General features: G+C 31.4%; 1 protein-coding gene across 14 annotated transcripts in view; it reads right to left on the bottom strand.

Moving 5' to 3' along the window:
* Positions 1-13,186, bottom strand: part of LOC143244685 (nuclear factor 1 X-type-like) — a 114,910-nt gene that overhangs the window by 36,281 nt on the left and 65,443 nt on the right. For 11 of the 14 annotated variants that reach the window (XR_013025275.1, XR_013025276.1, XM_076489789.1 and 8 more), the window contains 6 exons: positions 12,006-12,074; positions 6,958-7,308; positions 6,409-6,603; positions 4,857-5,044; positions 4,150-4,267; positions 3,383-3,529 (listed from right to left, as the gene is read on the bottom strand). Coding sequence is in view for 12 of the 14 variants with exons in the window: in XM_076489789.1 (XP_076345904.1) it covers positions 3,383-3,529; positions 4,150-4,267; positions 4,857-5,044; positions 6,409-6,603; positions 6,958-7,308; positions 12,006-12,074 (1,068 nt within the window). In the remaining 2 variants the exon portion in view is untranslated. Of the gene's footprint in view, positions 1-1,958; positions 2,906-3,382; positions 3,530-4,149; positions 4,268-4,856; positions 5,045-6,408; positions 6,604-6,957; positions 7,309-12,005; positions 12,075-13,186 lie in introns of those variants that run through there. The other 3 variants (XM_076489791.1, XM_076489790.1, XM_076489797.1) reach the window with 2 other exon arrangements.

Genomic DNA, 13,186 nt, shown 5'->3' on the forward strand with positions numbered 1-13,186 from the left:
ATTGCTTAGCTTTGTGCTTGACAACAAATGAAAAACATTATTTTATTGATTAATAAGTACAATTTTTGAATCTGCAGGTATTTTAAACTGCCTGTTGTAGAGACGCAAGTGTAGAGGACGATGTTTCGAAAGTCTCCACAACAGACAGTTGCCGTCCATTCTACAAAGTTTCGTCATGAATACTTTGCCTAAATAATCTATTAATGAATACTTTAAACTTATTTTTGCTTCTCCAACAGTTTTCAGCTCGTGTGTTCTATTTTATGTCAAAGTATTTCTTCATTTTGATAAGGACTTGGCATTTGTAAGTTAAAAACAGTTGTCACTTTCCGTAGAAATATTGTTCTTTGAAGCTTCTACACTGTCAATGGTACCGCTTCGGTTTTACTAAACGTACCTCTTTTGACGGCAGCATTTATAATGAGTGCCAATGCCAAGACATATTTTTCACTCTCTTTTTTTCAGGTATTATTTTTTATCTTTCACAGCTAACTTTTCGGGCAATGCATATATTCTACAGTTTGGAACAATTATAAGAATATGATTGTCTGTTAATAACACAGTCAAATGGCCGTAAAAGAGATTTGTTTGTTTTATACTTCGAATAGAGACATAAGTGATTCAGAAAAAAATACTAATACCTTATACACATTACATCCTGCGTACCTCTAAATATCCTCGAGAGTCGGGTACACCCTCTTATTCTTCTTTGATATCTTTAATGTCTCCAACAAAAGTGTAAATATTTTTTATGGTTTATATGAAAAGCATAACGAACATGTTCACCTTTTTCACTGACCACTACAACCCACTACTCTCCAGACAATTGAGAAGCTGTGACACTCCTGTACCATCAATCCGAAGGTTTTAGAAGAAAATATGGTTTGTAGAATGGAGAAAATTGAATTCTAGAAACCAATGGAATCTAAAGCACGATGAATTTAAATTGTGATTAAAATATAAAATGGTTCAACAAACAATTATAATAGGATTTCTATGCTTTTGGACAGGTACTGTAAAAAATTTCTGTAAAGTTAGTGAATATGATTTCCTGCTAACATTAACATACTCGATAATTATGTAAAGTTTGCCTTGGACATCTTCTACACAAATAAAGATAACACTGTATATCTTTTAACATCATCATATTCCCTGATATCGAAATATTTGTTCCTTGGAACGTTTAAAAATAATATGACACTATGAAAACTATTGCAATATCTACTTGTGGTAACACCCTACACACTCTAATTATCAGTTGATTATCTGTTCTTCAACACATTACATAATACTTAGAAATATTCTTGTCTTGATACTTTAACATGTCCATCACACGACTTAATTGAGTAAGATTTGTTCTTCTGTACTTTCCCTCATACTCCAATCCACAAACCAACATTTAAATGCCTGCCATTGAACATGGTACGCACAATTTGTGATGACATACTACAGTTCACTAAGCACATACTGTAACGTCTAATAATAAGTATATTACGTTCATCTAGTACATTGTAATGTCTGATGTTGAACATATTGCATTTACCTAGTACATTGTCACATCTGGTGATAAGCAAGCTGCAGCTACCTAGTATATTTTAATGTTTGTTCTTGAAAATATTCTAGTCTATTCACTAAAGTTGTAATAGCTTTTTCCATTCTCTGTGTTTCCAAATACATAGATATAATCCTCACATTTTCCACTTATAAATAAAGATGGAAATCTTTGTGCAAAACAATTATTTTTTATTTTGCTTAGTTATCTGTGTACGTAAGGTAAGTAATTGATAATAGTTGTTTCCATGACACTGTTTCGAAGTTTTTCTAAGATAATTTACGACTTTTATGAAATCTCCTACTATAGAGTTACTTATATCAGATAAAACAATGTGTAATAATCTTCTTTTAGTGATATTTAAGTTAAGATTAAAATATTGTGTTTGGAGGCCACAAGCATAAACATACACACAAGGTGCACAAAAATATTTAAGAAATTTTAGTTGTTTGCAAAATTCACTGTATTAACCTTTACATGCATTTTTTTTGCATAACCAGCTTAATGATTATTGTTCCAATAATTTTTAACTTGATATAACATTCACTGTTTCTAATATCGAGGTTAAATAAATTCTATTACATTGGTTTTTTCAGTAATTTACTTCATTTAGATATTCAGACATATGGAACTAAGAAAAATGCAACTATTTTACTGTAATTTCATTTAAATAGGATTTAAATTATTCTATTTTTTAATATTATAATTAAATTTCGTAAACATATATTTCTCAGAAAATGCAACTGCGATAAATCAGTGACGCTAAGTTCTGCCGTGAACAGATTGTTTCTTTGTTTTGTATAAATTTCACGCAAAGCTACTCAATGGCTATCTGCGCTAGCCGTCTCTAATTCAGCAGTGTGAAACTAGAGGAAAGGAAGCTAGTCATCACCACCCACTGTCAACTCTTGGGCTACTCTTTTGCCCACGAATAGTGGGATTGACCGTTACATTATCACACCCCCACAAATGAGAAGGGGAGCATATTTGGTGCACCGGGATTCGAACTCGCGACCCTCGGATTACGAGTCGAAAGCCTTAACACGCTTGGCCATGCCGGGCCAGGTTTTAAAAACTAGCTGTTTTTTCTCTATTCTGTCACTGACGAATTAATGAAAGCTAACGCAGATAGCCCTCATGCCGCTTTGCGTGAAGTTTATAATAGACAAAACTTGTTTTATTACATCTATAATTTTCCTTCTTAAACGGTATAGTCAGAGGCTAGAGGGGTAAGTAGTGAGTTTCATGGCTTGCCCGATAATCTCTTAACGTCGTAGTCTGAATCTGTGATTCTAACCAGCGTATTGCTTCATGGTGTGCTAATCCATAATGACCCTTCTGTTACGAAAGAAGCTGTAAAGAGTGTTCAACGTTTGTATATCATTTTTATTGTTGCTAAACCCACTTTTCAACAAAATCTAAAGTGTTTTTCTAAACCTCAAACATATGTTACCCTGTTCAAGTTTGGCACACTAGTAGACACTTAAACATTTCTCTTTTCAAGAATTGGCGTAAACATTATGAATAAAACTCGATCAGTAGACATGTTTTGTATCTGCGTACTCACCATAAAAGTTGGTACATGTAGAAATTAAGTACAACCTTCTCTCAAAGGACCCATTACATGAACTGTAACTATTCTGATAGGAATGTTAGAACTCGTATATTAGACCTGCCAACATAAGAAATACTGTGATACATTCTACGTGCAGAGCAAATCAGGCAAAATATTAATGTATGAGAAAGGTTATTGATGTGGGTCATTCTAAAGTACTCTTTCTATAAATGGTTATAAAATATAATGTACCAGTAAAATCGTCCAGCACTTACCCGGAACTGCTGGAGAAGAAGACATAGCTTGTTCTCTCTGCTCTCTTCCAGTGATAATTGTACCAGGGGTATTAGGAACGGGTGTATCACCATTTCTCGTAGCAGCATTAGTATGTATAGGTGGACTTGGAGTTGACGAACCCAAATCTGAAGTAAAATAAGTTCATAGTTATTATAAGCTTATATTAGAAATAAATTCAATAGATAGTATATATGTGTTTAGTACCGCAGTTGCATCTCTCTCTCTCTTTATAGCCATTATTAAACTGGCACAATATATACATATATATATATATATATAGAGAAAAAAAGATCATATTTATTTACTATTTTTTATATCAGAAAATTAGTAATTCAGCACCTGCCAGTAAAATCACACTAAGCAAAATCAACTGAGCATTGCAAACTAGATTGGCACTGATGGTAAAAATGGATACAGATATTGCCACTTTTTCTAAATTTTTTAAAGATTTCATTGTACTTATTTCACAATCTTGTTGGAGTATATATCATTTATTTATATAGCACAGCTGCATTAAAGATTTAGAACACAGCTAGTGTCTACATTAAGCAGCTGACCTTACCTTCGCTGTTCAACTTACACGGAATGATTGGATTTCGAAACAAAAAATAAAAGAATACACGTTTTCTTGAAAACTGAGTAGATCAGAATACAAGTTCCAATTTTCAATACTGAGAGAGAACTACAGAAAACAGAGCAATTATATCAGAATATCTGTTCAATATAAAAAAAAACACGAAAAAACCTGTTATCTTGACAATTGTCACAGGTCTTGCTTTCGGTCCTGGAGGTGGTGGAGGGAACATGGGATTATTGTAAAAATTGGGTAGTTTTGATGGGGTGCGAACACCTGAATCCGTATTCTGAAAACATAAAAGACAATTTTATTTTTCTCTTGACATTGTAACGTTGTAAATATTATATATGATGATTTCACATTTTTCAGAAATAGTTGTTGATATGATTAATGTACAGATCATGATGTAATAACAGAAATAATTCAACTTTTTTTTACAAATATAGTCATAACATCATACTTAACATATTAACATGAGCTCCATCACATGCCACAGAATAACATAACATTGTTTTGTTATACATAAAGTGAACTAAAACCTTTTCTTTACATTCTGAATCAGATTTATGATGAAGAACAAAAATATTTTGTTTACCAGAAAAACTTTAAAGAAAAACAACAAAAACGTCAAAGTAATCTGCTGACGATCACCACCTTGAACATTATGACAAGACAGATTTTAAGTTTCCTGAGGCAAAAGGTTACCACACATGTCGTGATAACCTGCTAATAGCATCTTTAGGACACACAAAAATATCGTCTTAATCTACTAAAGACCATCATTTTGAGATTTGTGACACAAACAATTTGCATGATTTTACATACTAACGCTCACTATTTCCAACTTATTACTACACAATATTAAATTTTCTCACTAGCTGATGTCCACCACCTTGGGATTCTTGACACACAAGATTAACAAAGTCTGATAGAGTATCTCCATTTTCTTGATATTTTCCAAGACTTGGCCCAAGATAATAAGCTCCAGAAGCGGATAGGGAGCTTCCTTGACTGGTTGATTGTGAGGATGCTAAGTTAATTGTCCCTTGGTGATGAGTAAAATCTGAAAATAAAATGTTAAAATAAAATTTTATTGTAAAGACATTAGCGGGGTAAATCTAGTGATGTTGGTTTTTGTTTTATCTTGAATAACGTTTGATATTTTTTTACTAACAAAAAAAATGTGTACATTGATGTTTCTTTGAGTTAAATTAACTTATTTTTTTCTTTTTGTAAGAAGTAGAAAAGGTCTTTTTCTATTGAAACACGAAATTAAAGTTTTTCTTATTTTTAATGTGTTAAGCTTGTCCATAGATTGAAAATTACGAAAAATATCGGATATACTGATTTTAGCATGAAAATATATTTTGATAACACTCGTTATGGAACTAGAACAATCGTATGTGTAAAAGCCTTCAAATAGTTTTGTAATATATTATAATTAAGAACTTATCACTTACGGCCTAAAAATTTCTCAAACCAATCATAAGAGCTTGGCCTAAGCAGTAGCTGACCACACAGAAAAAAAGAAGGTGGTATAAGGAATTTGAAGCGAGACACATTATATATACGTATCTATCAATAGTAAGTCTTTCAATAGGTGAGTTGAAAACTAATAGCAGATCTTTATAGTATTTTTAAATGGAATACACAATAATGCCAATAAATATTATTTTACAGTAATCATTACAATATATTAGAGTTTGTAAAAAAGTGTTTACTTATAAATAATAAATGAATTGCAATAAATCCTTAATTCTACTAATAACTAAGTCAGATAAAAAAATCATCATAATTCGCTAGAGACTCTCCTTTACCACACAGACTAAGATTAACAAACATTTTTTGAGAATTTGTCAAATGTAAAATGCCTAAATCAAATGCCACATAATAAATTATGTGTTTGTTAGGCCAAAACTCTTATTACGTTATTTGATTGCTAAAAGAGTAACATCAATTTATATCCAAATAAAGCTTGATTATCACATAAACTGATATCACGATTGATTAAAATAATTAAGAGTGTACCAGATTTCAGCAACAATAATATTTATCATAGATAAAATTTAACTTATTCAGGATTTTGTTTCTCAGTCACACTAATATTTCTAGCTTTCAAACTTATTGCTAGAGTCATGAATCCTTATCAATTTCTTAAATAGAAAATGTAGACAATTTTACCTTTGTCTGATTTTGTTAAACTTAAATAGAAATTTCATAGTTTTGTTAAGAGTGAAAAGTATTAATGTTTTCCTCGCTAACTTTATGAAGCTTTCTATAATTGAGTATAAATATTCTCATAGTTTGAAGATAATTGACATTTTTCAAGTGTATGAGTAGATAAACAAGTTGAGAAGCTAACTCCACTACAAAGTATTCAAATACAGGAAAGACGTGTTAATACCATTTTCAAAATATCTTACGTACTTTCCCTTATCGGGGGAGAAACAGCTCCTTTAAGGACCCGGGAAGACTCGTTTGGTAAAATTACAACTTCTCTTGGAGGAGCGTGAGGACTGAGTGGTCCTCCACTGACAGGAACAAAGCTGCTGGAAACCCCATGTTTGATCTTCCCAGGGTGAGACAAATGCGGAGAGTTAAGTGTAGGAGGGTTTCCAGTTCCTGGTAGACAGTGTTTTCAGTTAGACAACTTTTTATAGCTAATCACGAAATAAATATTCTAAAACGAAAGAAAATATTATCCAGCATTCTATTCAGAAGTATCCTTTAATGAAAACTCTTGTAAGTCACCTCACTGCTATTACTAGTTTTCAGAGATACTATCTAATTAAAGCAAAATTTAGATCGTATACTGAACAGATTGGAAAGTATATTCTTTTGGGTAAAACAATGTTTCACTTATAATTTTGGTTATTAAAATAATATAAAAATATAGTACATTCTTTAAGAACAATATAAATAGTGTAAATTATACCTGGTGATATCGGTGTACATAATGAATCAACTGTAACTTACGAACAATGTGAATTCTGCTTAGATCTGTTTCACTTCCCCATGTAGAATGGCTGCAGATGTCTGCAGAATTGTGGCAGTAGTAACCACTAACGTCAGCCACCTTGTCCATGTCGCCGTCGTTCGCAGATATCCGGCGGATACGCTTGTTACGTGGCTCTATGGATGGACTAGGAGGTTGATGTGGAGGAGGAAGTCCAGACAATCCTTCCTCTGGTGGATGATTCCCTAGGAGAGGACCCATTCCTCTGTAGTCTACTACGGAAGAGTAACTATTGTAGTAGTAAGAGGGAGACTCCATTTTAATCATATTAATAGGCGGTTGACTTTCATTAGTAGGTTGTAAAATGGATCCTTGAAAGAATAAAATTAGAATAATGTAGCCGGAAGTTTAGAACCCTCGCTTTTCTACAAAATCTATTAATACAGTTGCTTAAAAGTGCAACTAATGAACAATATCCAACGGAGAGAAACAAGTTTATAAATCGCAGTTCGACAGTTTAAACTTAAAACAGATTCTTTTCGAAACGATTACAGATAGCAGTCAAACTCTTACTAAAAATTATGAAACTAAACGTGCAATAAACCGTTATCGTTTCTATTGTATTATATCCTCAACTAATAAAGAAACTACGAAACAAAATAATAAAGTAAATCGGATTAACGCTTGCAACACATAACACAAGTTTATATTTGAAATTGAATGCCTACAGATAATTCTAAAAGTCACACCAACAAATGTTCAGTTGCAAATGAAGCAACCAAGAAAATAAATGTTAACATTTGCAACAACTAGAAGAAATTACATTTTTTAAGCCTGAAGTAAGTAACAAACATTTGAGGTAAAAAACAAAGACTGAATTAACACTTGAAATAAATTATAAGAATCATTTAAAAGGTAAAATAAACGTCAAATATAAGGATAACTTCTAAAGCAAATGTCTAAAGTCACCTACATTTCAAACAATTAAAGCAAGTACAAAAAGTTGTTTTAATACTCAAAGCAACTTAGAAAATCTATTCGTTAATGCAAATAACAGTGAATACCTTAACACTTCAAATAATTAAGACAGTGTTTAAGTCAACAATTAAAGCGCATATCAAACGTCAGCGATATTTAAATCATCTAAAAAATCAAGGTAATTACCGATAGCAAATGCAAAAGTCGCATCGGCATTTGTAACAACTAAATAAGTCCCTCAAGCGTTTGAGGCATATAACATGAATCAGGTTAACACTTAAAGCAACTAATAAAAAATTATATTAAGAGTATAGAAAAGATCGGGGTTAATGCTTGAAATAAACTGCAAAAGTTGTAGTTATCGCTTTAAGATCAAATCATAGGTTAGTTACACATGAATCAATAAAGAAACCGATAATAACATCGGAAGCTATTATAAAAGTTAAGGATAACACTTGAAGCTATTATTAAAATTCATGTTTAACTCTAAAAATAACAAAACTATCTTAACGTTTGAAGCTATAATATAAATGATATTAACATATGAATAGCTCAGAAAATCATGTTAACACTCAAAGAAAAATAAAGCTGAGCTAAAATTAAGAGCATACATCAAAAATCACCTACACCAAATAAATCAAAGGTTACACATGAAGGAAATAGAATAAGTCGCTTTAAATCTCAAAGCAACTAACGAAGACGTTTTACTATTTGAGGCAAGCAACATGAAACAGATGATCCTTGAAAGAACTAGCTAAACCTATCACTGCATCGAAACATAGAAGGAAATAGTGAATTTGCAGTTAGGACGCTGAGTGAAACAGTTCTATAAGTTTTCTCAGCTGGCTGACGAAACATTTAACTGGCCGTTTTATTGAAAAAACTAACGGAAAATATACACGTGTGCTAACAAAAAAAATAGGTTCCGCTACAAATAAAAACAAATTGTTAAACATACATAAAAAGATGCAATATATTCATATCTTTCAAGATATGTATTTTATTTATATTTTATACATCATGTTATCAACTTCAACACTTTCCTTAAGATTGATTGTCTGTTGTGTGAATAAATTTAATGTTGACAGAAGCAACTAACACTGCTAAAAATGTCCCCACTGGTACAGCGGTAAGTCTACGGATTTACAACGCTAACATCAGGCGTTCGATTTCCCTCGGTGAACTCAGCAAATAGCCCGATGAAACTTTGCTATAAAAAAACACACTAGTAAAAGATATTTGTTAGTGTTTTTATTGTTATTCAAGAATATTTAATGCAACTGTTGACACACACGCCTATCTTGATACATAATTTTAAGTCAAATTTATTTCACGATAAACAGTATGTATTAATACATAAAAGAAAAACTCGCGTGAAAGTAAACGAATTTCGGTTGAGAAAAGCGACTGCTGCATAAAAGGTTTCAAAACACCATTAACATCGTAAGGTTATGATAATCTGGTGAACTCTTAATACACGACTATTAAAATACTGTTACGCGACCCGCAATTAGTTTTCAGTTATTTTAACCATAAATTTATGTAAAATTTTCAAGCTTACGAATTTATATTATCCAACAATGTAACGATACATAAAGTTCTAAAAAGTAACTCGTACAAAATAGTCAAAGAAAAATCAATTCATGCAGCAAAATCAGCAAAATATTTTCTTACTCATAAACTCTGAGAAGAGTCAGAGGTTGTCGTCCAAAATGGACTTTCTCCATCTAACAGTCTGTTTAAAGCTAATTCTCATGCGTATACTCTCTCTGCTGCGTCAAAACTTATTTGACCACTCAGCGTTTCTAAGCTGTTGAGAGACTAGATTAATGAGGTCAGCGTGTTTTATGTTCTTATACAGAATGGGTGTAAGCTATGTCTAACTCCTGACGGAAACCTTAATCTAGTGTCTTGTTGAAAACGATAACTGTTTGAGATCAGGGTTTAAAGCTTTAAATAAATCAGATAAAGTGTCCATAGTTCAACTTTATTGTTTCCACAGACATTCAAAAATATTTCAAATGTTTTCAAGCATACAGAACAAAATTAAAAATTATTTCTGTGAGCTTTTCTTATCATTATACTATTAAAGAAATGAATTGCTATCCTTAAATAGTTTTTTATTCTGTTACTAAAAATTAAGTTACTGTGTTTGAATAATTATTACTGTTGTAGGTATTAAAATTTCTTTTTGCTCCAGTATTAAACAAATACGTTTTTTAGCTTTAATTTTGTTTGTTTTGGAATTTTGCACAAAGCTATACGAGGGCTATCTGTGCTAGCCGTCCCTAATTTAGCAGTGTAAGACTAGAGGGAAGGCAGCTAGTCATCACCACCCATCGCCAACTCTTGGGCTACTCTTTTACCAACGAATAGTGGGATTGACCGTAACTTTATACAACCCTACGGCTGGGAGGGTGAGCATGTTTAGCGCGACGCGGGCGCGAACCCGCAGATTACGAGTCGCACGCCTTGCGCGCTTGCCCATGCCGGGCTCTTTAGCTTTAATAGTTATTCTAACAATAATAGCATTAAAGGAGTATTTTATTGTATTTGAACAATATTATTTTATTACTGAAGATATATAGTATAATATTTTAAACTGTGTTTACTACTGTTGTGTTAAAAATATTTGTTATATTGAAATTGCTTATAGTATTTTACCGTTAAAGAAACGTATTTTACTTAACCTTTTTCTAATATTAAAGAAATATGTTGTTGTAAATTTTAAACAGTTTTTGTAATTTATCATTAAAATTATGTTAACGTGTTTAAATTATTTCCTTATGGTGTTGTGGTATTAAAAAATACTTTACAGTATTTAAACATTTTTCCAAGGTTAAAATGTGTGTTATTACCTTATAATAGTTCTTACTATTTTAGTGTTAAAAATAAATAATGATTTGTGTTAAGCTGCTTTTGGTGTTTTTGTAGTATAGAAATATGCAATATTTTACTCTAGAGTAACAATTGTATTATCTATTGTTAAAAATATCTTACTGTGTTTAAACAGTTATTTGAACTGTTAAATATGTTATGTTTGAGCACTTGATTTTTATAACATTCAAATAATATTTTATTTTGTTCAACAGTCTATGTTATTATAGTATTAAATAATTATGTTATAACATTAATAATTTCATTGTATACTGAAAATATATTTCAATGTTTAAACATTTGTTATTATGTAAACTGAATGTAATAAATTACTGTAATTAAAATGGTATTTATTATTTTACTATTGAGAAACTATACTATTGCGTGTTGAATGCTGTTTGTTATTCTAATATGAAAGGTAAATTTGACTGTGTTTGGACAAATCTTACTATTTTGGTATTACTGGGACTTAATATTTTATTTGAAAATGTATTATTGTGGTATTTGAGAAATACGTTATTGTATGTGATTCAGTTAGTTAGTCAGCATTTCGTGCAAAACTACACGAGGGTATTTTGCGCTTGCTGTCCCTAATTTATCAGTGCAAGATTAGGTGGAAGGCAACTAGTCATCACCACCCACAGTCAACTCTTGGACTAGTCTTCTACCGACGAATACTGGGATTGACCGTAACGTTATAACGCCCCACGGTTGAAAGGGCGAGCATGTTTGGTGTAAAGGGTATTCGAACCCGCGACCCTAGGATTACGAGTCGAGTACCTTATCCACCTGGCCATGCGATATAGAGTCACGTGAAAGACCCTAAAACAGCTGAAGACACTACTAAAAAAAATCCATTCGTACACATCAATGAAACAATGTAAAGATAAGATATGCTGAGAAAGAGTCTGCTAAAATAAAATATACATCTTAGTCTACACTCTTGCTCGTTTCACTCACCTAGCGCTCATAGTCTATCATTACTGAATTTTTTTGTCTGAGTATTTTAAGATTTGAGAATATTTTGAGGCTGATCATAAAGTATTTAAATAATATTGTGTATTGCATTACGTCTATTATAAAGTATTGGTTTCCTAAAAGCTTTAGAAAGGTTTGAATAGTTCAAGATTGTTTGTAATTAAACAGTATTATATCTTATATTACGTCTACTATGATGTAGTAGTTTCCAAAGGATATAACTATACGAACCTACCTTTAGATAGCGTGTGTAACTCAAAGGACGTAAAAACACCCGTTGCTTTAACTGTGTTTCTACACATATCTGAAAAATGATAAATCCAAGTTCTTAACTCAATGAAGAAACAACAACTTTAACATGAAACTATGTGAAACTATAGCAATTTTCGAATTTACCCAGAATGGTTAATTTGTGAAGGAAATCAACTAAAGTGCAAGTCAAAATTGTTACAATATAACATTATGAATAATACGATGCAAACTCTGTATTACTTTTGTCACAGTCTCCAGAATTCACTGGAGACATCCTATTCCTTTCCATTAGTTTTAACACAAAGCATTTTTGGTGAATAATACTATGTATCATTTATATGATTGTGACGATTCATTCATATAAAACCACGTTTGAATTTTCTACTGATGAGATTCAACATTAACGATTATTTGTGTACCAGTATTTATAAAAACATTTAAAAATACAAAAATATATGCTAAACATAATATTAAGGACGTCATGTATGAGCTACTAAATAATTGACTATTTTGTCATATTTTAATCAACTAAAATGAAACATGTTAAGCCTCACAAAGACGACGTCAACTTATCTTTTAAATGCCTGAAGAACAAAAATATTTAGTTAACCTCTTAAGATAAAATGTAATAGCTAATAGGCCTTAATACAACTTAATGTACTTAATAAATTAAAATTTAATTTCACAAAAAAACGACCACCGCCCTTCAGGACGAATCATGATGTGCAAATTGATTATAATCAATAAAATAATACAATTAACTTGATTCATGAACAGTAATGCTGTTAAACTAAAAACATATTTAAAATAAAAAGTAATTAAAAGGAAAAATATAATGATATCTTTTAAATTTTTGGAAGACATAGAACCTATGTTTAATAAGTAAGAGGCTATTTCATTAGGTTTCCAGCTTATAGTGTGGTGAATTTTTACTTTCATAATAGGTCTATTCGGTAGATGGCAGAAGGAAAGCTGTAAGAATGTAACTCATATTAGTTGAAAACAATGATCACAATTGGTTCATAGTTGTCAGCACAAAAATAAAACAGGAAATGCAAAAAATTCAAAAAATCTATATAGGGTTCAGATCCGGTGATACTGCTGATCAACGAAAATAAGATAAGTAGCCTATGCAAAAACTGTAAAAATACATTCCATTATAGC

This window comes from Tachypleus tridentatus, chromosome 2 (assembly GCF_004210375.1).
Source record: "Tachypleus tridentatus isolate NWPU-2018 chromosome 2, ASM421037v1, whole genome shotgun sequence".
Lineage (NCBI taxonomy): Eukaryota > Metazoa > Arthropoda > Merostomata > Xiphosura > Limulidae > Tachypleus > Tachypleus tridentatus.